Source organism: Lepisosteus oculatus, chromosome 3, assembly GCF_040954835.1.
Source record: "Lepisosteus oculatus isolate fLepOcu1 chromosome 3, fLepOcu1.hap2, whole genome shotgun sequence".
NCBI lineage: Eukaryota > Metazoa > Chordata > Actinopteri > Semionotiformes > Lepisosteidae > Lepisosteus > Lepisosteus oculatus.
This window is the reverse complement of record NC_090698.1, coordinates 9,938,207-9,955,404: the sequence shown is the minus strand read 5'-3', so window position 1 is coordinate 9,955,404 and position 17,198 is coordinate 9,938,207. Positions and strand designations below refer to the sequence as shown.

Here is a 17,198-nt window from a genome sequence, read left to right as displayed (position 1 = left end):
CTGCACAGCTCCTGGTCTCTCTGTGGACAACAGCTGTACTGCACAGCTCCTGGTCTCTCTGTGGACAACAGCTGTACTGCGCTGCTCCTGGTCTCTATAGAATCATCAAGAAACAATGTACACCACCAGACAGGAGTATTTAACCCATTCCAATGATATCCTGTTGTCTTGAATTACAAATCATGTATACACATTGTAAATGACTTTAAATTGAACACAGGAAAGATATGTAAATATGTAAGCAATCAACATTTTATACATTTGAGCTTTTGCTTACATTTAGGTTTTTATACCCAAAAGTGTTCAGTTTTCAGTGAAAAACATTTATTTATAATATAATTGTCTATAAAATATACAAGACTGTGACACAAAATGTATAAAACAGTTGACTTAAAAAAGTGTACACTTCATCTGCAATTCAAGAAAAAGGAACGCTGGTAGCACAGAGGCTCATGGCTGCCTTGCAGTGCTGGGGCCTTGGGTTCGAGCCCGACCTGGATCTGGGGTGCTATCTGTGGGGAGTTCGCTATTCTCCCTGGGTTTCCTTGAGTTTCCTCAAAGTGCGCGTGTTTGTGTCTGTCGGTCCAGTGTGTACCCCGTCTTACAGCCGCTGCTTGTGGGCACAGACTCCAGTCCCCCGTGACCCTGAACTGGAAGAAGCATTCAGAAAATAGACGGACAAAATGGAATCTTACAGGAAAGGGGTGAATACTTATGCAAAACATTGTAATAATTGTAATAATAATTCTCTCATAATAATAAAAACTCACAAACAGAATTATTTAAATAATTTAAGACAAAAATATCTACTATATATAAATACACACCCGCTTACTACAGCTCTATCACACCTCAAAGCTCACACACTCTCAGTCAGAGCGGCTCAGCCCCTCGCAGACAGGGGGCGTCATGCCTCCCACTGCCGATGCTTGTGGTAGAGATCGAAGGTTGCCTGCGAGGGCCTGGGCACGGGACGGGGTCGCGGGAGGGTCACCCCCTCCCCTGGCAGGAATGGGGTCTCTCGCAGCAGCTCGCTGGGGCTGTAGAAGTGTAGGAGGTCGGGTCCCGCTGTTGGAGACTCCTGGAATTGCACACAGAAAGCAAACTGGCTCGGTCAGGGGAGGACTGAGCGGACCAGCCCAAATCCAAAAGCCCTGGGACACTAGAGCTCCCTTACTTAATTAAATATCTTGTTTCACTGATACATAACTTACAAGTGTTCCCACTAATTAGATTTAGGCAATTCAAGATGAAAGGCCAGTGAAGTAATCCAGTCAGCCAGTCCCTGCTGAGACCAACGGGGGGCGAAAGGGAGCTTGAGTCATGTAGGGCACATTGTGGACTAAACCAATTTTCCAGGTACCCATTTGACAACTTGTGTCAATAATTATGCAACTCACTACTTTGAAACGTTCACTTTTCATTTTATTGCAATGCACCTGTCTCCTAAAAAAAAAGAGGTATCTGCTCAGCGCCTCCTTATCTTTTCAGAGAGCAATAATGTCTAGACAATACATCAAAAATCCTCCTGCTTTCTTACAACATGGTTTACCCTGGAGGTGACTGGCGGGTAGAGCGACGAGCCTGTGACTCCTCCCCTACTGACCTTGTTGCCGTGGGCGCGAGGGGGCGGGGCCAGCAGCAGCCTCTCTTTGACAGCCTCACTGATCAGCTCATCCTCCGGCACACTGACACTGACCAGGGCGCGATAGAGTTGCTGGGAACGAGGGATGTTCACTCCTGACAGAGAGGGACACAGGCTGTAAGAGGGAGTTAAGACAGCATTTTTCCTTCTTCAATTCTTCCCAACCTCTCATTTGCCCCTCTCTTTGATGAACTTCCTCTCCTCTCTCTTTCACTCCAGTACTCATTTCTCACATCTACCCCATCTCTCTCCTCCCTCTCCAAGCCCTCTTTCCTCCAGTCCCTCTCTCCTCTTTCCATAATTTGTTGCTTTGCTCCTCTCCTCTCATACCCTGTCCTGTGCTCCTCGGCTCCACTGTTCCCACCTCTCACCCTCAGTGGCTCTGATCTCAATGGCGTTCTTCCTGTGTGCCGACTTCCTCAGCTGGTCCTGCACCGCCCTTTTGGGGTCAAACTCCGCCTCAGCCACTCCTCTTAGCTCCACTCCGACGGCCAGGGTGGTGTTCAGCTCCGGACCTTCTGCGAGGACCCCTGACTGGCAATCCAGGGGTGTCTCTCGCACTGCCTGCTTCTCTTGGTGCCTTTTCCGTATCTTGTCTTGATCCCCTGTTCACAAAAAATAAAACTGATCACCATATTCACAACCACACACTGACTGTACTAATGGCAATATTGACAACTGATTTACTGTTGCATCAAGGTATGTTTTCTTTTAAAGTTACACAAATCAAGCTACACATACTACAGCCCACTTGATTTTACAAACCAAAGAGCCGGGATGAAAATGTAACATCAAATGTCCTACAAATATAGCAAACACCTGTGATTACTGCTTTCAGATCTTCTTTATATAGGTTTCTGATGGCAATCATGTGAGACTCAGAAAACCCCCAGTGGTTTTTGAATGGTTCCCAAAGGATTTGAAGAGGGAGAGAGAAAGTGAGACATGAAGAGGAAAGAGAAAAGACCATCTGGACAGCAGGATTTTCCCATCAGACTCTGGAAAAGCCCCACTCCAGCAGGCTTGATACGTTACTGTTAAATTGCCTATTTCCAAAGACCAGGAGCAATGTAATTGTTATTATTAAAGCTGGAGACCACTCAATGAAATAATGAAGAGACCATTAGGAGAAAAAAAAATAAAGTCAGTTCCCTGATTAAACAAATTATGTGATGAACTGCCAGACATTAGAGCAGTTCCAAACGAGAGGAGGCCACTTGGGCTGGTGCTTGTCTTGTGGGTAGTTAGTAGGTAACTGATTCTAGGATCTCCTCCAGCTGTTTGTCGAAAGAAGTCATGGTATCAGCTTCAATAACTTGTTCCACGCTCCCACAACTCTTATTATAAAGAAGTGCCTCCAGCTCTTAGTTTGAATCTACATGCAGATTCCAGTCTGAGGAATAACACACCAGCGATTGGGGCTCCTGGGGCATTGGGGACCCCTACAGACAATACCTCTAAGGGCTCAAGCAGCAATGCACTTTTCCCACCTTTGGGGGCCTTGTATTTAGCTGACTTGCTCGGCGCCTGTGGTTCCTGTCGGCCAAAGAGAGCTGCTGTTCTGTCCCGGGGATGGGGGTGTGCCCCACTTGTGGTCACTGTGGAAATGGCTGGCCCGTCCCGCTGTAGGGGCGAGAGATTGGCCGCTCCGGCCTGCGAACCCGGGCTGACATCAAAGCGGACCTGAAGACAAAAATGGTGTACTGCGAGGGGCCGTCCCATGAGAGAGACGCACCAGCACACACCAAGGCAGACTCCCGGATGATGTCACACCACTGGCTGTGTGCCATTCTGCCTTACCTGCATTTAACAATCTGTGTCTGTTTCCCGCTCCCTCAGTCACAGTACCTTCCTGTTCAGGTGTTCCTCTCTGCTTCACTCTGTCTGTCCTGTAAAACTCCAACCCCAGCTGTCTGTGTATCTCTCTTTTTCTCTTCCTCTCCCTGTCCTGATCTGTGTGTGTCTGTCTCTCTTCCTTTCCCTGTCCAGATCTGTGTGTCTGTCTCTCTTCCTCTCCCTGTCCTTATCTGTGTGTGTCTGTCTCTCTTCCTCTCCCTGTCCTGATCTGTGCATCTCTCTCTCTTCCTCTCCCTGTCCTGATCTGTCTGTGTGTTTCTCAATCAGTACCTGTCTGGGAACATGTCTCCCCCCTCCCTCTCCATCTCTCTTCAGGATCCCCGTCGTTCTGCCCAGTCTGTCAGGAGTCAGAGAGAGGTCAAGGTCAGACGTCGAGGGCAGGTGAAGACTTCTTGGACTGCTGGTCCCCATGGGCACAGGGGGTGGCCGGGGACATAGGTGGCTGTCATGGTCAATATAGCCCCCTAGACTGCACATCTGGGGGGTCGCCATAGCCATTCTGCCACTGCAGTCTTTCTTATGCCTGCCTATCCATCAAAACACAAACACATTCATTAAAATGTCAAACTTGCAATAAACATCAGATCTGAAGTAAATCCTCTCAGTCCAGCTCATCTGTATCTTCACATTCACACTCATCACCATCAGATCTGTAGAGACTGTAAAGACACTCAGACTGATCATCTGTATCTTCACATTCACACTCCTCACCATCAGATCTGTACAGTAAAGACACTCAGTCCAGCTCATCTGTATCTTCACATTCACACTCATCACCATCAGATCTGTAGAGACTGGAAAGACACTCAGTCCAGCAATTGCCTTTTGAATCCCATTCTCAATAAAAGATTCAATTTTAATAAATGACCTAAGAATTCAAGCAGTTTTGTCGTTCGATATGAATCTTGCAATGAGCAATAGTGACAATAACGTTCATTACTGCTTGACACAAACCATACAATCTTACCTGAAAATATTTTCAACTGTAACGTATCGTTTTTCCGTGTTATAAAGTCTTTACTGCAATTAATTAAAATATCACAAATGACATAAAAGTGATTATTTTATATAAGGCTGCGTTTTTTTTCCTTAAGTCCTTATTCCAACCCACTAACGTTCAAACTTCCCTCCACGAACCCCGCCGCAGCCATCTTTCTCAGTTCCAGTTACAAACAAGACCTTTGACCCCTCACTTCCTGTCTCCGCCGGAAGCGGTACAAACTAACTTCCCCTTAGTGCACTACAGTTCCCAGAAGTCGCTTCGAGCTTGTGTTTGCTCGTGCTTGCTGGCAATTCGCGTCTTCAGGAATTAAAGCACTGCCACCTAATACTTTTTGACCCTACATTTTTGTCCGGGACTCAGAATTAAGTGTCCCATCTACGCTGAAAAGGAGATTTCAGAAAAAAGAAAGGGGAGAAGGAGGAATGGGAGACGGGAAAATGTATCCATTTGACTCCTCCTGATATAGTGTTCTTTATGTGTCATGCGAAGAAGGCTCCACAGCCGAAATGTTGTGTTTACTTTCTTCTCTTTTCAGCATGGAATAAACCTTTACTTGTTCCTTTGCAACCTACGCATGCTGAAGCAGCTACCTACTTGAACTACATGTGTTCTTTATACCGGTGACTGATCTGTCTCTATGCCATCTTCAGGAACAGCTGTACTACTTTAAAGCCAGCTATGTTTTTTCGGATCATCATTCAGAATCAGAAATTCATTTAGAAATTCAGAATCACTGACTGCTGTTCCTTGAAGTTTCTGCTCATGACAGCAGTGCAGACACACTGACCCCACAGGACCAGGGCTGGACACCCTGGAGACACACTGACCCCACAGGACCAGGACTGGACACCCTGCAGACACACTGACCCCCCAGGACCTGCACTAGACACCCTGCAGACACACTGGCCCCCCAGGACCAGGACTGGACACCCTGAAGACAAACTGACCCCCCAGGACCAGGACTGGACACCCTGCAGACACACTGACCCCCCAGGACTGGACACCCTGCAGACACATTGACCCCCCAGGACCAGGACTGGTCTACCTCAGTTAATTAAGTTTTGGCTAAATGATTAATTGTCAATCAACAGTCCAGAAACACACCACATAAGATCAGATCAGGAGGAGGCAAAAGAGAGAAAAAATGGGGAAAAAAGGTGTGAAAAGAGAGGGAGGAGAAGAGGAGAGGGAACTTGAAGCTCGAGCCAAGCAAAAACTTCAAGGTCGTCAGAAAAGACCCAACTGGAGCCAAGTATTTAAACCTTGCTAAGAGAGCGTGGTATTCTGTAGCTCTCTTGGAGTTCCTGAATAAAGGATCCCTGTTTAAAATTGCCTCTCCCGCCTTGTGGGTGCATTTAACAAGATAGGGATACAGTGTACTCCCATTTATTTTGTGGCATCCAGATTAGAGAGAGATTTAATCTCAATTGTAGATTGTATTCTAGTATAGCCGGCAGCTGAGCTCTTCTTTGGCTTCTGTAGACGTTACTTGAGAATCAGATACTTTCCAGCAGCCTGGGGTTTTCTGGGGGACAAGTTGTAGACCTCTGAAACGCCTTGTCTGTGCACCTGTAACAGGAACTTGTGTGTTGTAGGTTTATGCTGTGTATAGTGTACTGCGTGTTACTGTCATTATGAATAACTATTTGCTTAACCCAATGTGCCTGCATTATTACTCTTTTTAGCAAAACTCACGTGCCTCTGATTATACCAACCCCTCGGGTATATTCTTGGATAAATGATTGGGGGGTTATGATCAACTATTTTACTTATTTAATAACCTGCTCGGTCATTTACCGATCTTCACCATATTCGTAATCCCACCCATTTGTACCAATTTATTTCTAAACCTGTGTGATTACTCGTTTTCTGGAAACCTTATTGATGCTCCATTTGAAAATACGTTGTGTTGAACCTGTTAGCATCTAAATTGTTACTGCAGATTAAAAGGCTTTGCTTTCTCTTAATGCAAAAAGCTTATTACTGTATACTTTTTTATTAATATTACTTCATGAAGTACCACGATGAGGTCCTCCTTTATGTACATGTCTCTTGCAAATAAAGAGAAATTATTTAACAAATGAAATATCAAAACGTCTACTTACATATTATAATAAACTGCCGAAATATTCTAAATAATCTGAAATTACATTTGGATAGTTGCTCCGCGCTGCATATTTAAACACGACTTTATAACTTTCAAGTCACAGAAACCTGTATTCGTTTCTGGGATTTACACGTACATTTCCAGTTTTTCACCCGAACAGTAACGAAAACATTCGTCGCAGGCACTTCTGTATTCCTGAACACCACTTGCGTCCTAATAACTTCGCTTCGGTCGAACCCATGAAATAGACTGCGCAGTTTTTTGGAGGGGGAAGGGAAGCGATTTGATGCGTCATCAGCCGGCGCCAGGAACCTCGGCAGCGAGGTTTGAGAGGCGCGGTTGCCATGGTGCGTTTGAAACCGAATGGGCCTGTATTTTGGTCCCATCTGAATTTCATTACAATTTTTAAAGTTTTTAAACCTCATTTTTTTGACACAGCTTTCTCCCGAGCCAGACCTCCATGAGAACCAACAGTCTGGACTTTTCTGTCTGTTGGATACGCTTACAGGGCAGTGCCCCGTTCTGCCTGATTTAAATCCCCTTCCTACCCCTGTCTGCCCATGAGCGTCTGAGTAAGGCTCTGTGCTTGCAACGCGGGCAAAGCTACGCAGGGCACGAGCTATTGTCCGCTGGTGTTCAGTGCCAAAGCTGTGTCAAAGCTAACTCCCTGGAAGAAGCTGGTTTTAGTTAAATTTTACATTTCCAAAGTGCTTTTGCAAAGGCAGAAGGGACATAATCTGAATGTGGAACAGAGGGGATCTGAAAAGGATGATACAGAGGCATCCCTTTTAAGACAAGTTGGGCGTTGAGGTGAGGCACAGATTAATTTAAAAAATAGTATTATTATTAAGAATACTATTCTTATCTACTGCACGAATATATATAAGAATAGAATAATGAAGTGAATTTGGTATTGTGCTGTTCATCACACAAATTAAAGCTCAAAAGCTCAGGTTTTATATACAGAGTTCGTATGTACACAGTTTATACAGGACAAGCAACACGGTCCACAGGCGCTCGCTCTCATTGGCTCCTCGAAGACAACAGCAAGCTCCGATTGGACGGCTGACGTCGGGGACAAAATAAGAGTCGGAGCCAGAGAAAGCGTGGGAAGGCCGGCTGTCGGAAGCCAGTCAGAGGTCAGTGCAGGTCACCGGGGTCAGACCGTGGATGAGCAAGGTGGGGCCGAGGTCACGGGTCATGACCTCCAGCTGGGACAGGTAGCTCTGCAGCTGGCTGGTGTCAGCGGGGGGGCAGGGCAGGTACAGGAAGCGCACGACGGCGTCGCCGCTGTTCTCCCGCAGCAGCCTGTTGAGCGCGGACAGGAAGTCGTCCGACACGGGTCCCGGAAGCGTGGCGCAGGCCGCGGAGGGCGCGGTGGCGAGGGACGAGCCATCGAAATCGGCACCCTGACCCCCGCCCCCTGCCCCCGGCGTGGCGGCCCGGGGCTTCTTCCCCCAGTGCAGCCGGGCCACGGTGTCCCAGTCCACGATCCGGATGGTGGCCCTGATGCGCAGCTTCCCCAGCAGCTCCCGGAGCTTCTCCTCCTTGGCCATCCAGCCCTGGTCGCCAGACTCCGACTCCACGCAGAGGAAGATGCGCAGGCGGGCGCGGCGCCACCCCGTGGCCATGTTGAGAATGCAGGCCATCTGCAGCAGGAAGAGGCTACAGACGTCCACGAAGCCGCTGCTCTCGGGACGCAGCAGGTTGAGGGGCCAGACATCGATGCTGCCCTTCTCCCTCTCTCTTCCTCTCCTCCACCCCCCGAGCCCCCTCTCCCTCTCCACCTCCAGCTGGAAGAAGTAGCGGGCCAGGCACACGTTCTTCTGCATCTTGATGGCGTCCGCGATGATGCTGACGTACTCGTCCGGCGCCAGAGAGCGGCTGGACTCTGCGTCCCGCACGGGGGGGAAGTGGGCTTGCAGTGAGGGGATGTCCACCCCAAAACTGTCCCCCCCCCCTCCTCCTCCTCCTCCTCTCCCGCCTCCCTCCGTCACATTCCGAAAGACAGGGTCCTGCAGGAAGTAGTCTTCTGGCACGCAGTTGTCATAGAAACCCAGGACCAGTGTGTTGGGCTTCATTCCGCCTGGAGAGAGGAGAGAGGAGGAGAGAAAGAGAGAGGGAGAGAGAGAGAGGAGGAGAGAGGGAGAGGAAAAGGGCAAGAGGGGAGAGAGAGGGAAATGGAGAGAGTAAGAGGGAGCAGAGTAAAACAGAAGGGCTCATCCTCCTGTCAATCGTGCAGACACGGTCACAGGGAGTCTACCTGTACTAGTCCTAATACTGCCACTGCTGCTGGGTACTGCTGCTGTGAGTATTAAAATAATTACTACATTCGATAGTTCCAATATTGCTGTCACTAACATACGCTAGTTTTACAAATAGTGTTCCTAGTACTGCTACTGTGGTTTTTATATTTAATAATGCTGGAACTGATTGTTCTGCTGTAAAAACCTTGCTACCAAATTGTAAACCGTTCTGCTCACCCAGGCCGGTGATCCGCAGGAGATGCTGGGTGCCCTGCCGCACAGAGGGTGACAGCGTGAGGTCAACGAACGCCTTCACCCCCAGCTTGTCCACCAGGCTGAGCCAGAAATTGTATTGGGGCTGTATTGGGTCTGAAGGCAGGGTGTCTGAGAGAGAGGTGAACACTACAGTCCATTAAGACTGCACTGAGAGAGAGGGGTTCATACAGACACACTGGACACTACAGTACATTAACACTGCACTGAGAGAGAGGGGTTAATACAGACACACTGGACACTACAGTCCATTAACACTGCACTGAGAGAGAGAGGGGTTAATACAGACACACTGGACACTACAGTCCATTAACACTGCACTGAGAGAGGGAGGGGTTAATACAGACACACTGGACACTACAGTCCATTAACACTGCACTGAGTGAGAGAGGGGTTAATACAGACACACTGGACACTACAGTCCATTAACACTGCACTGAGAGAGAGGGGTTAATACAGACACACTGGACACTACAGTCCATTAACACTGCACTGAGAGAGAGAGGGGTTAATACAGACACACTGGACACTACAGTACATTAACACTGCACTGAGTGAGAGAGGGGTTAATACAGACACACTGGACACTACAGTCCATTAACACTGCACTGAGAGAGAGGGGTTAATACAGACACACTGGACACTACAGTCCATTAACACTGCACTGAGAGAGAGAGAGGTTAATACAGACACACTGGACACTACAGTCCATTAACACTGCACTGAGAGAGAGGGGGGTTAATACAGACACACTGGACACTACAGTCCATTAACACTGCACTGAGAGAGAAAGTGAGCATTTAATACACACTGGACACAACAGTAGAATAATGCAGTAATGAGACTGAGTGGAGCAATATAGTAGAACAGAGTTACAGGAGCTGATTTTAAGACACCGACACACTAAGGTACTGAGGTACAGGCTGTCCAGAGCTCTGCAGCCCTCCAGTGTCCCCATGTGCACTGGTCAGTGTTCTCACCCAGGTCCCCCAGCTGCACATGCCCCAGGATGAACAGGCCCCCCTTCTTGAGGTCGTTGATAAAGCTGATGAGCTGGCAGCTGGAACGGGGGTTGGCCACCATCAGCAGGACCTGCGGCCGCCAGAACTTCACATGCTCCTTCCTCACGTCCAGCATCAGGAGGTACTTCCGCACCTGGACACAGCGAGAGTCAGTCCGTATAGATAGACTGCAGACTGGGCTGTGCAGCAATATTACAGACCAAATACTACAGACCAGTCTGTACAGAGATACTACAGACTAGACCGTGCAGAGATGCTACAGACCAGACCGTGCGGGGATGCTACAGACCAGACCGTGCGGGGATGCTACAGACCAGACCGTGCGGGGATGCTACAGACCAGACCGTGCGGGGATGCTACAGACCAGACCGTGCAGAGATGCCACAGAACAGGCCGTGCAGAGATGCCACAGACCAGGCAGTGCAGAGATGCCACAGACCAGGCCGTGCAGAGATGCCACAGACCAGGCCGTGCGGAGATGCCACAGAGCAGGCCGTGCAGAGATACTACAGACCAGGCCTTGCAGAGATGCCACAGAGCAGGCCGTGCAGAGATGCCACAGAGCAGGCCTTGCAGAGATACCACAGACCAGGCCGTGCAGAGATACTACAGACCAGGCCTTGCAGAGATGCCACAGAGCAGGCCGTGCAGAGATGCCACAGAGCAGGCCGTGCAGAGATGCCACAGACCAGGCCGTGCAGAGATGCCACAGACCAGGCCGTGCAGAGATGCCACAGACCAGGCCGTGCAGAGATGCCACAGACCAGGCCGTGCAGAGATGCCACAGACCAGGCCGTGCAGAGATGCCACAGACCAGGCCGTGCAGAGATGCCACAGACCAGGCCGTGCAGAGATGCCACAGACCATGCTTGACAGAGCGGTCTGCGTACCTGGTGGAAGATGAGGGCCTGGCTGATGTAGCCCCAGCTGCTGGTGGGGGCGCGGTAGTGGAGGAGCAGCAGCAGCAGCAGCAGCAGCACCATGCTGGCAGAGGAGTAGACTGCGTTGATCAGGAACATCATCACCACGCAGCTCAGCAGGCCCAGCAGGCAGGTGTGCCAGGAGAACAGCTGGAACGTGGGCCTGGGGGAGAGGAGAGAAACAGAGAGAAGGAGCTCGGGCTGGAGGAGGGAGCAGACAGGCAGAGGGACAAGGCGCCAGCCGGGCAGAAACGCCTCTCTCTCCCCCTCGTGCCCGCAGGTGCGACTCACCTGAAGTTCGGAGCCGATGCCCACTCCAGCGCCAGGCAGGCCAGGTCGACAGCTGCGTACGCCAGGAGGTAGAACACGGTGACCAGGCTGGCCAGCGCGTTGAGCTGGCCCGCGCACAGCACCACCTGGGCACAAACCAGTCGTCAGTCACGGCGCTCCCCCTCCCCTGATCGCCCCCGTGCTCCCCACCCCCACCTCCCTCACGCTCACCTGCACCAGAGCCCAGGTGTACAGCACGGCCACCCAGGGGTTCCCCGAGCTGGACGTCACCTTGGCCGGGGCCAGGGGCCGTCCTGCAACAGAACAAAACCCACAATCAATAATCAATAACCGAACTTGACATCTAATTCTACATAGCACTTCATGCAGCTGGGCCTGTTTCAAACCCTGTTGTCGTCTCTCCCTCCTTCTTACAGCCTGCTCTCCCAGTCTCCTTCACTGCCTCAGTGTCAGATTTTTCAGAACGTTTTCTTTGGTTTCTTTCTCTTGTACTTTGGAAGACCAAAGAAAAACAGACTGCTATTCCACCTCAGTGCACTACAGATCAATCCTCACTCTGCCTCACCCAGCCCTGTCCTGCCCTGCCTCACTGAGCCCCACTCTGCCTCACCCTGCCCCGTCCAGCCTCCCTCTGCCTCACCCTGCCCCGCCTCACCTTGTCCTGACCCGTCCAGCCTTGCTCTGCCTCACCCCAGTCCTGCCCTGTCCAGCCTCGCTCTGCCTCACCTTGTCCTGCCCTGTCCAGCCTCGCTCTGCCCCACCCCATCCTGCCTCGCTCTGCCTCACTCCGTCCTGCCCTGTCCAGCCTCGCTCTGCCTCACCTTGTCCTGCCCTGTCCAGCCTCGCTCTGCCCCACCTTGTCCTGCCCTGTCCAGCCTCGCTCTGCCTCACCCCAGTCCTGCCCTGTCCAGCCTCGCTCTGCCTCACTCCGTCCTGCCCTGTCCAGCCTCGCTCTGCCCCACCCCGTCCTGCCTCACTCTGCCTCACTCTGCCCCGTCCTGCCTCGCCCCAGTCCCGCCTCACCGAACAGCTCGTCCTTGGCCAGGGCGTGCAGGATCCGCGACGCTCCGATCAGCGTGCCCATCGAGGCCGACAGCGAGGCACAGTACACACCGATGATCACGAAGGGGGGCCACACGTTGATCCGCTGGAAAAATCCATAATCCTGGAGCAGCAGCACCCTGGGGAGCACAGACAGCGACAGGATCAGGGTCTCTATCTTTAGCCTGGAGCCGAGAAGACCATGAGTGACTGACAACTCGATCCAAGGATTCAGAATCCTCAAGCATTCGTGACAAAGCCAACCCAAAAGGAAAACGCAAACCAGTGGCAACCACTGGGTAGTACATTAGAACTGAGACCGGGGGGTGGGGACACTCCTTTACACAGACAGTGGCAGGAGTGTGGAGCAAGCCGTGCCCAGTTGAGTCGTGGAAGCAGGTTCCCTTGGGTCCCTCAGCAAGATGACTGGATCAATCAGCTGCCAGCTAACAATGCTAGATACCCGAACAGCCCCTCTTGTCTGTAACCCCTGGTTTGTTCTCGTGAACTGCCTCGCTAAGTGTTGACAGCAGAGTAGAGGAGTGCTCGGGACTGCAGACCTGTCGCAGGTGGAGCTGACGAGGAAGAAGAGCAACAGGTAGATGACGAGGGTGTAGGAGACGGCGATGATGGTGCCCTTGGGAATAGACAGGCTGGGGTTCTTCAACTCCCCTGGAGAGAGACGAGCCGGAGGGACAGAGGAAGAGAGAGGCTGTTAGCAACGTCACTGCGGCAGCTGCTGCTGCTGCTGCCGTGACGACGGCTGTCACGGCTACCAGGAACGAGAGCAATACCAGACATGTTGGCCCCGGCCATGATTCCTTTACAGCCGGTGAACATCACGGCAAACACAGTGGCGAAGGTCATCATCTTGGCCGTGGTGTAGTCTCTGGAGTAGTTCCCTGGTCAGAGGGAGGGGACAGACAGAAAGAGCCTTAGTCTCGCTGCAGGTCCCCTGGGCCTGCTCCTCTGCCTCTCCCTCCTTCCCCCCCCCCGTGACCCTCCTTCCCGTGCCCAATCCCACCCCCCCAACCACCACCACCGCCCTCCCTCACCATACAGGTTGCTCCTCAGCGTGGTGGCATTGAAGCCTGTGTAGCTGGCATTGTAAGTGATGTTGGCGCCGTCCTGGTGGACGATGAAGAAGCTGCGCGGGGACAAGGCCAGGGGGCTAATGAAGATGGACAGCAGCGAGAGGGTGACGATGAGGAGGATGAAGAAGGAGGCACGGGAGTAGACCTTCGCCCCCACCAGGCAGACGAGCAGACAGAGCAGCAGGAGAGCGGATGAGTACATCAGGCTGTACCAGTAGCCCTGGGGCAGGACACGCAGGGCGTCGTGCTCGGAGGAGCCTGGGGGAGAGAGACAGAGAATGGGCGAGGATGGACAGAACCAGCGAGGGCAGAGAAGAAAGGAGGGGACTGGAGATGGAAACAAAAACAGAAATGCAAGACTCAAAAAAAGGGAAGATCTACGACCCCTGACCTCTGACCTGGCACCTTGCCGAAGACATCCAGTATGGCCTCCACAAGCCCCAGCATGTAGACCCCACAGGCACACACGTTGGCCAGGTAGAACATCAGGCCGATACTGCCTCCAAACTCCGGGCCCAGAGTCCGGCTGATCATGACTGACACGTATAGTCAAGGGTAAAACTATCAGTGGACAAACTCAGCCTGCAGAGGAGTCTTTCAGCATGTCAGCTCAGCTCCATATTATCTGGAAAGGATACAGTAAGCCCCGCCCCCCTGCACTGCCCCATTGGTGGAGATGGCGCAGACGGACAGGATCGTCAGGAAGATGATGAAGTAGGCCACGCCCAGCATGAGCAGAGCCTGCAAGAGTCCAGCCTGACCCACGACAAAGCCTTAACAACAATAAGAATGTGTTACCAACAGTTATTCGTAATAATTCCTTATACTTATGTAGCGCTTTTCTGGATACTCCACTCAAAGCCCTTTACTGGTAATGGGGACTCTCTATGGTCATGAAACATTTCAGGGCCTTGCTTGAAAAGAGTAGGGGTGTTGACCTGGTGTCCTGGTCTAATTTCCCCCTGGATTTTACCAGTCATGGCCTCCTGATATCCCCCTCTCTGAACTGGCTTCATCACTCTGCCCTCCTCCCCACTGAGAGCTGGTGTGTGGGGAGAGTACTGGTGCATCATCCAGGTGGGGCTGCACACTGGTGGTGGGGGAGGGGATCAAAATGACCTATGAAGCGCTCTGAGTGGAGTGTCCAGGAAAGCGCTGTTCAAGTACAAGTTCCCGGTCCTGCTGTCGTCTCTGCGTTTATACCTGAGCCAACCCTACTCCTGCTACCTACTCCCCCCCACCCCCCATCAAAGCGCTGTGCGCCGCGGCCTCACCGATGCGCAGGAAGACCACGATGTTGAACATGGACAGGACAGTCGGCACCATGACGCCGAAGAACGTGCCCAGGCTGCGGCTGGCGCCGCCGGGGGCTGTGGCGCTCCCCCCCGACACGCCGAACAGCCCATAGTTGAGGAGGGGCGAGCTCTCCCTGGACATGGCTGAGGGAGAGGGAGAGAGAGAGAGAGGAGAGTGAGGGCACACTGGCTAGCACCCTACAGCAAGAGTAGGACTGCGTCCCGTCCACTAGAGGGCGGCAGCTGTCACTCGAGCGGGGCCCCCTGCGATTCAGATCAGTTTTCACACGGAGCTGGGGACTCCTTTCGGCGGCCCAGCTCCTACTGACCTGGAGTTCAGTGCGGAGGCGGTATCATCCCCGGTTAGTGCGCCACCTCTCAGCTCGCTGCGTTTGCCCCAGAGAGATGGGAGCAGGGGGGCGAGACGCAGCGAGAGGACAGGGACTTGTAACTGCGCCAGAACCGACCCCAAAAACTGTCTGCGGCGGCAAACGGCACGAAGGCGTGTTCCCACGCCGACTCAAATCTGCAGCGCGCCGTCAGTACACAACGAGTACAGGCCATTCCACGCGAGACAAATCACGAAATAGGCGATGTTCGCCTTTGAGCCTCGTGCGGAAACTGTCTAGCAGGCGAAACGTTGTTGTCCCCCCGCTTATTTCTGCTCTTCACCTCTACGTGCTCGTTTCAGGCGACTCACGCTGACGCCGCACGCCCCGGTACAGCGCACCGCATTACCGGTGGGCTAACCGCGGCGATTGCGGAACCCGGCGTTGCCACACCGCCGTCTTCTCTGTCAAGCGCCACAGGCAAACCCGCAGGAACCGACAGGGGCGCGGCTGTACGAACTGGTCAACAGCCCAGCGTGAACAAAAGGGGAACCGAGATCGCTGCCGGCTGAGCCCGAGCTACCACGGAAAGCGACCCTCTGCGGGCCACCTGAGCACGGCTAACAGACGAGAGAGGGTCGGCCCAGCCGGGAAGGGCTCGGAACCGATATCGCAGTTCGGACTGGGCGGGGGAAATAGTTTCGGTACATTGGGGCCGACAGGACCAGGGTGTTCTGTATGTTGAGGATGTCGACAGCAACATCCCTTTCGGACCGCGGTGCAGGGGCTTCCTCGTCATCATTAGCGTCTCTTATTTTCAGACTGTTTGACAGCGGCCGGCCGGCCCGCTGCCTCTTGTTTTGTTTCCGGTTTGCGCGGCGCCGGGCGGGGTGACGCGTCTCTTCCGCTGCTGCGTTTGCCCGAGTTACCGCGCCGGGCAGCCTCGCCGCCACGGTCCCTGCGAGCGGCGTCCCAGTGAGGACGAGAAAGAGAGCCGTGAATAACGGGGGGGTCACTGGCGAGGATGCACGGGGGAGAGGAAACGGAGCAAAGAGCGGGGGGGGGCTGCTCGCGCGCGCGCACGCGCTTCTGAGGCCGAATTTCTTTATTTTTTTCAAGCAATCATAATAAAAACTACGCCCTTACCTTAAGGTCCTCGCCTCCGCGGGCGAGCTCGGTGGAGGGAGCGGTGTCGGGACCGCTCGGTCGGTGCGGGGCGCCGCCGCCTGTGCCGAGCCGGCAGCAGCAGCTTCACTTCACACAACTTGTGCCGCCGCTGGGACGCAGAGGGTGGTCGCCCTGTCCCGCACACGCACACGCACACGGGCACCTAGACGCGGCAGAGCATCCTCTTGCGACCGCCGATGCCGGGACTGCAAGGTGAACGCACAGCCTCCGCGCTGTCGCCGTTATCCCCGCCGCTGGGAGGGGAGAGTAGAGGAGAGCACGGCGCGCCTCTGTCTGCGGAGAACCTCACACCCCACTGTCAACCCCCCCCTTCGGCACACACCCCGTTTTTTCCTGCCCGTGACTGTTAGCCGGAGAGTCATGGGACTCTTCATGTGACGAGGTAGAGAGAGAGGGGGAGGGAGGGGGAGCAGGTTAGAGATAAGGGAGGGGAGGAGAGACCAAAGGAAAGGAAGAGAGTCAGAGGGGGCAGACGGAGCAGCTGCACGGGCACAGTGGCACCCAGAGAGGAAAGGCAGCTCCGGCACACGCAGGGCCTGACACGGATGCTCACATCCTGGATGCTGGAGGTCGTTGGCACCGTGACTGTACTCCCAGCAGTCCCTGCGCCCCAAGCTAGAGCAGGGGTCAAGGGGTCACTCACAGACTCCCTTCTGGTGGGGCCTCGGCTCGAACTCACACAGCGGCTCTAATTAACCACGCGGCTGTCACACTTCCCTCTGGGCTCACAGGCCTGTGACACGGGGGGGGGGTCTTGTGCGATCAGCTGCAAGAGAGAAGCCCCACGAGGCTGCTCCGGGGAAGAACTGGGAGGACTGGGCTAACTGGGTAAACTGGTAACGGAGGATGGAGGAGAGCACAGACGCCAGCACCAGACCCTGCAGGAG

General features: G+C 53.1%; 2 protein-coding genes across 4 annotated transcripts; both read right to left on the bottom strand.

Moving 5' to 3' along the window:
* Window positions 1-307: 307 nt before the first annotated feature.
* ppp1r35 (protein phosphatase 1, regulatory subunit 35) lies at window positions 308-4,662 on the bottom strand. The gene is made up of 6 exons (XM_069186712.1): window positions 4,470-4,662; window positions 3,773-4,029; window positions 3,136-3,328; window positions 2,017-2,250; window positions 1,607-1,740; window positions 308-1,081 (listed from the first exon to the last, which is right to left on the bottom strand). The coding sequence occupies exons 2-6, from the start codon at window positions 3,998-4,000 to the stop codon at window positions 908-910; spliced, it is 963 nt and encodes a 320-aa protein (XP_069042813.1). The 5' UTR covers window positions 4,001-4,029; window positions 4,470-4,662; the 3' UTR covers window positions 308-907.
* Window positions 4,663-7,546: 2,884 nt separating this feature from the next.
* slc12a9 (solute carrier family 12 member 9) lies at window positions 7,547-17,146 on the bottom strand. 3 transcript variants are annotated; one of them, XM_069186706.1, is made up of 14 exons: window positions 16,270-17,146; window positions 14,774-14,938; window positions 14,138-14,272; window positions 13,898-14,035; window positions 13,461-13,757; window positions 13,200-13,307; window positions 12,966-13,077; window positions 12,388-12,545; window positions 11,575-11,657; window positions 11,365-11,489; window positions 11,044-11,236; window positions 10,112-10,286; window positions 9,096-9,242; window positions 7,547-8,698 (listed from the first exon to the last, which is right to left on the bottom strand). In XM_069186706.1, the coding sequence occupies exons 2-14, from the start codon at window positions 14,934-14,936 to the stop codon at window positions 7,746-7,748; spliced, it is 2,787 nt and encodes a 928-aa protein (XP_069042807.1). In that variant the 5' UTR covers window positions 14,937-14,938; window positions 16,270-17,146; the 3' UTR covers window positions 7,547-7,745. The 3 variants fall into 3 exon arrangements, with proteins under 3 accessions (XP_069042807.1, XP_069042808.1, XP_069042809.1); XM_069186707.1 differs by lacking the exon at window positions 16,270-17,146 and adding an exon at window positions 15,124-16,211; XM_069186708.1 differs by lacking the exons at window positions 14,138-14,272; window positions 14,774-14,938; window positions 16,270-17,146 and having other exon boundaries at window positions 13,891-14,007.
* Window positions 17,147-17,198: the final 52 nt, after the last annotated feature.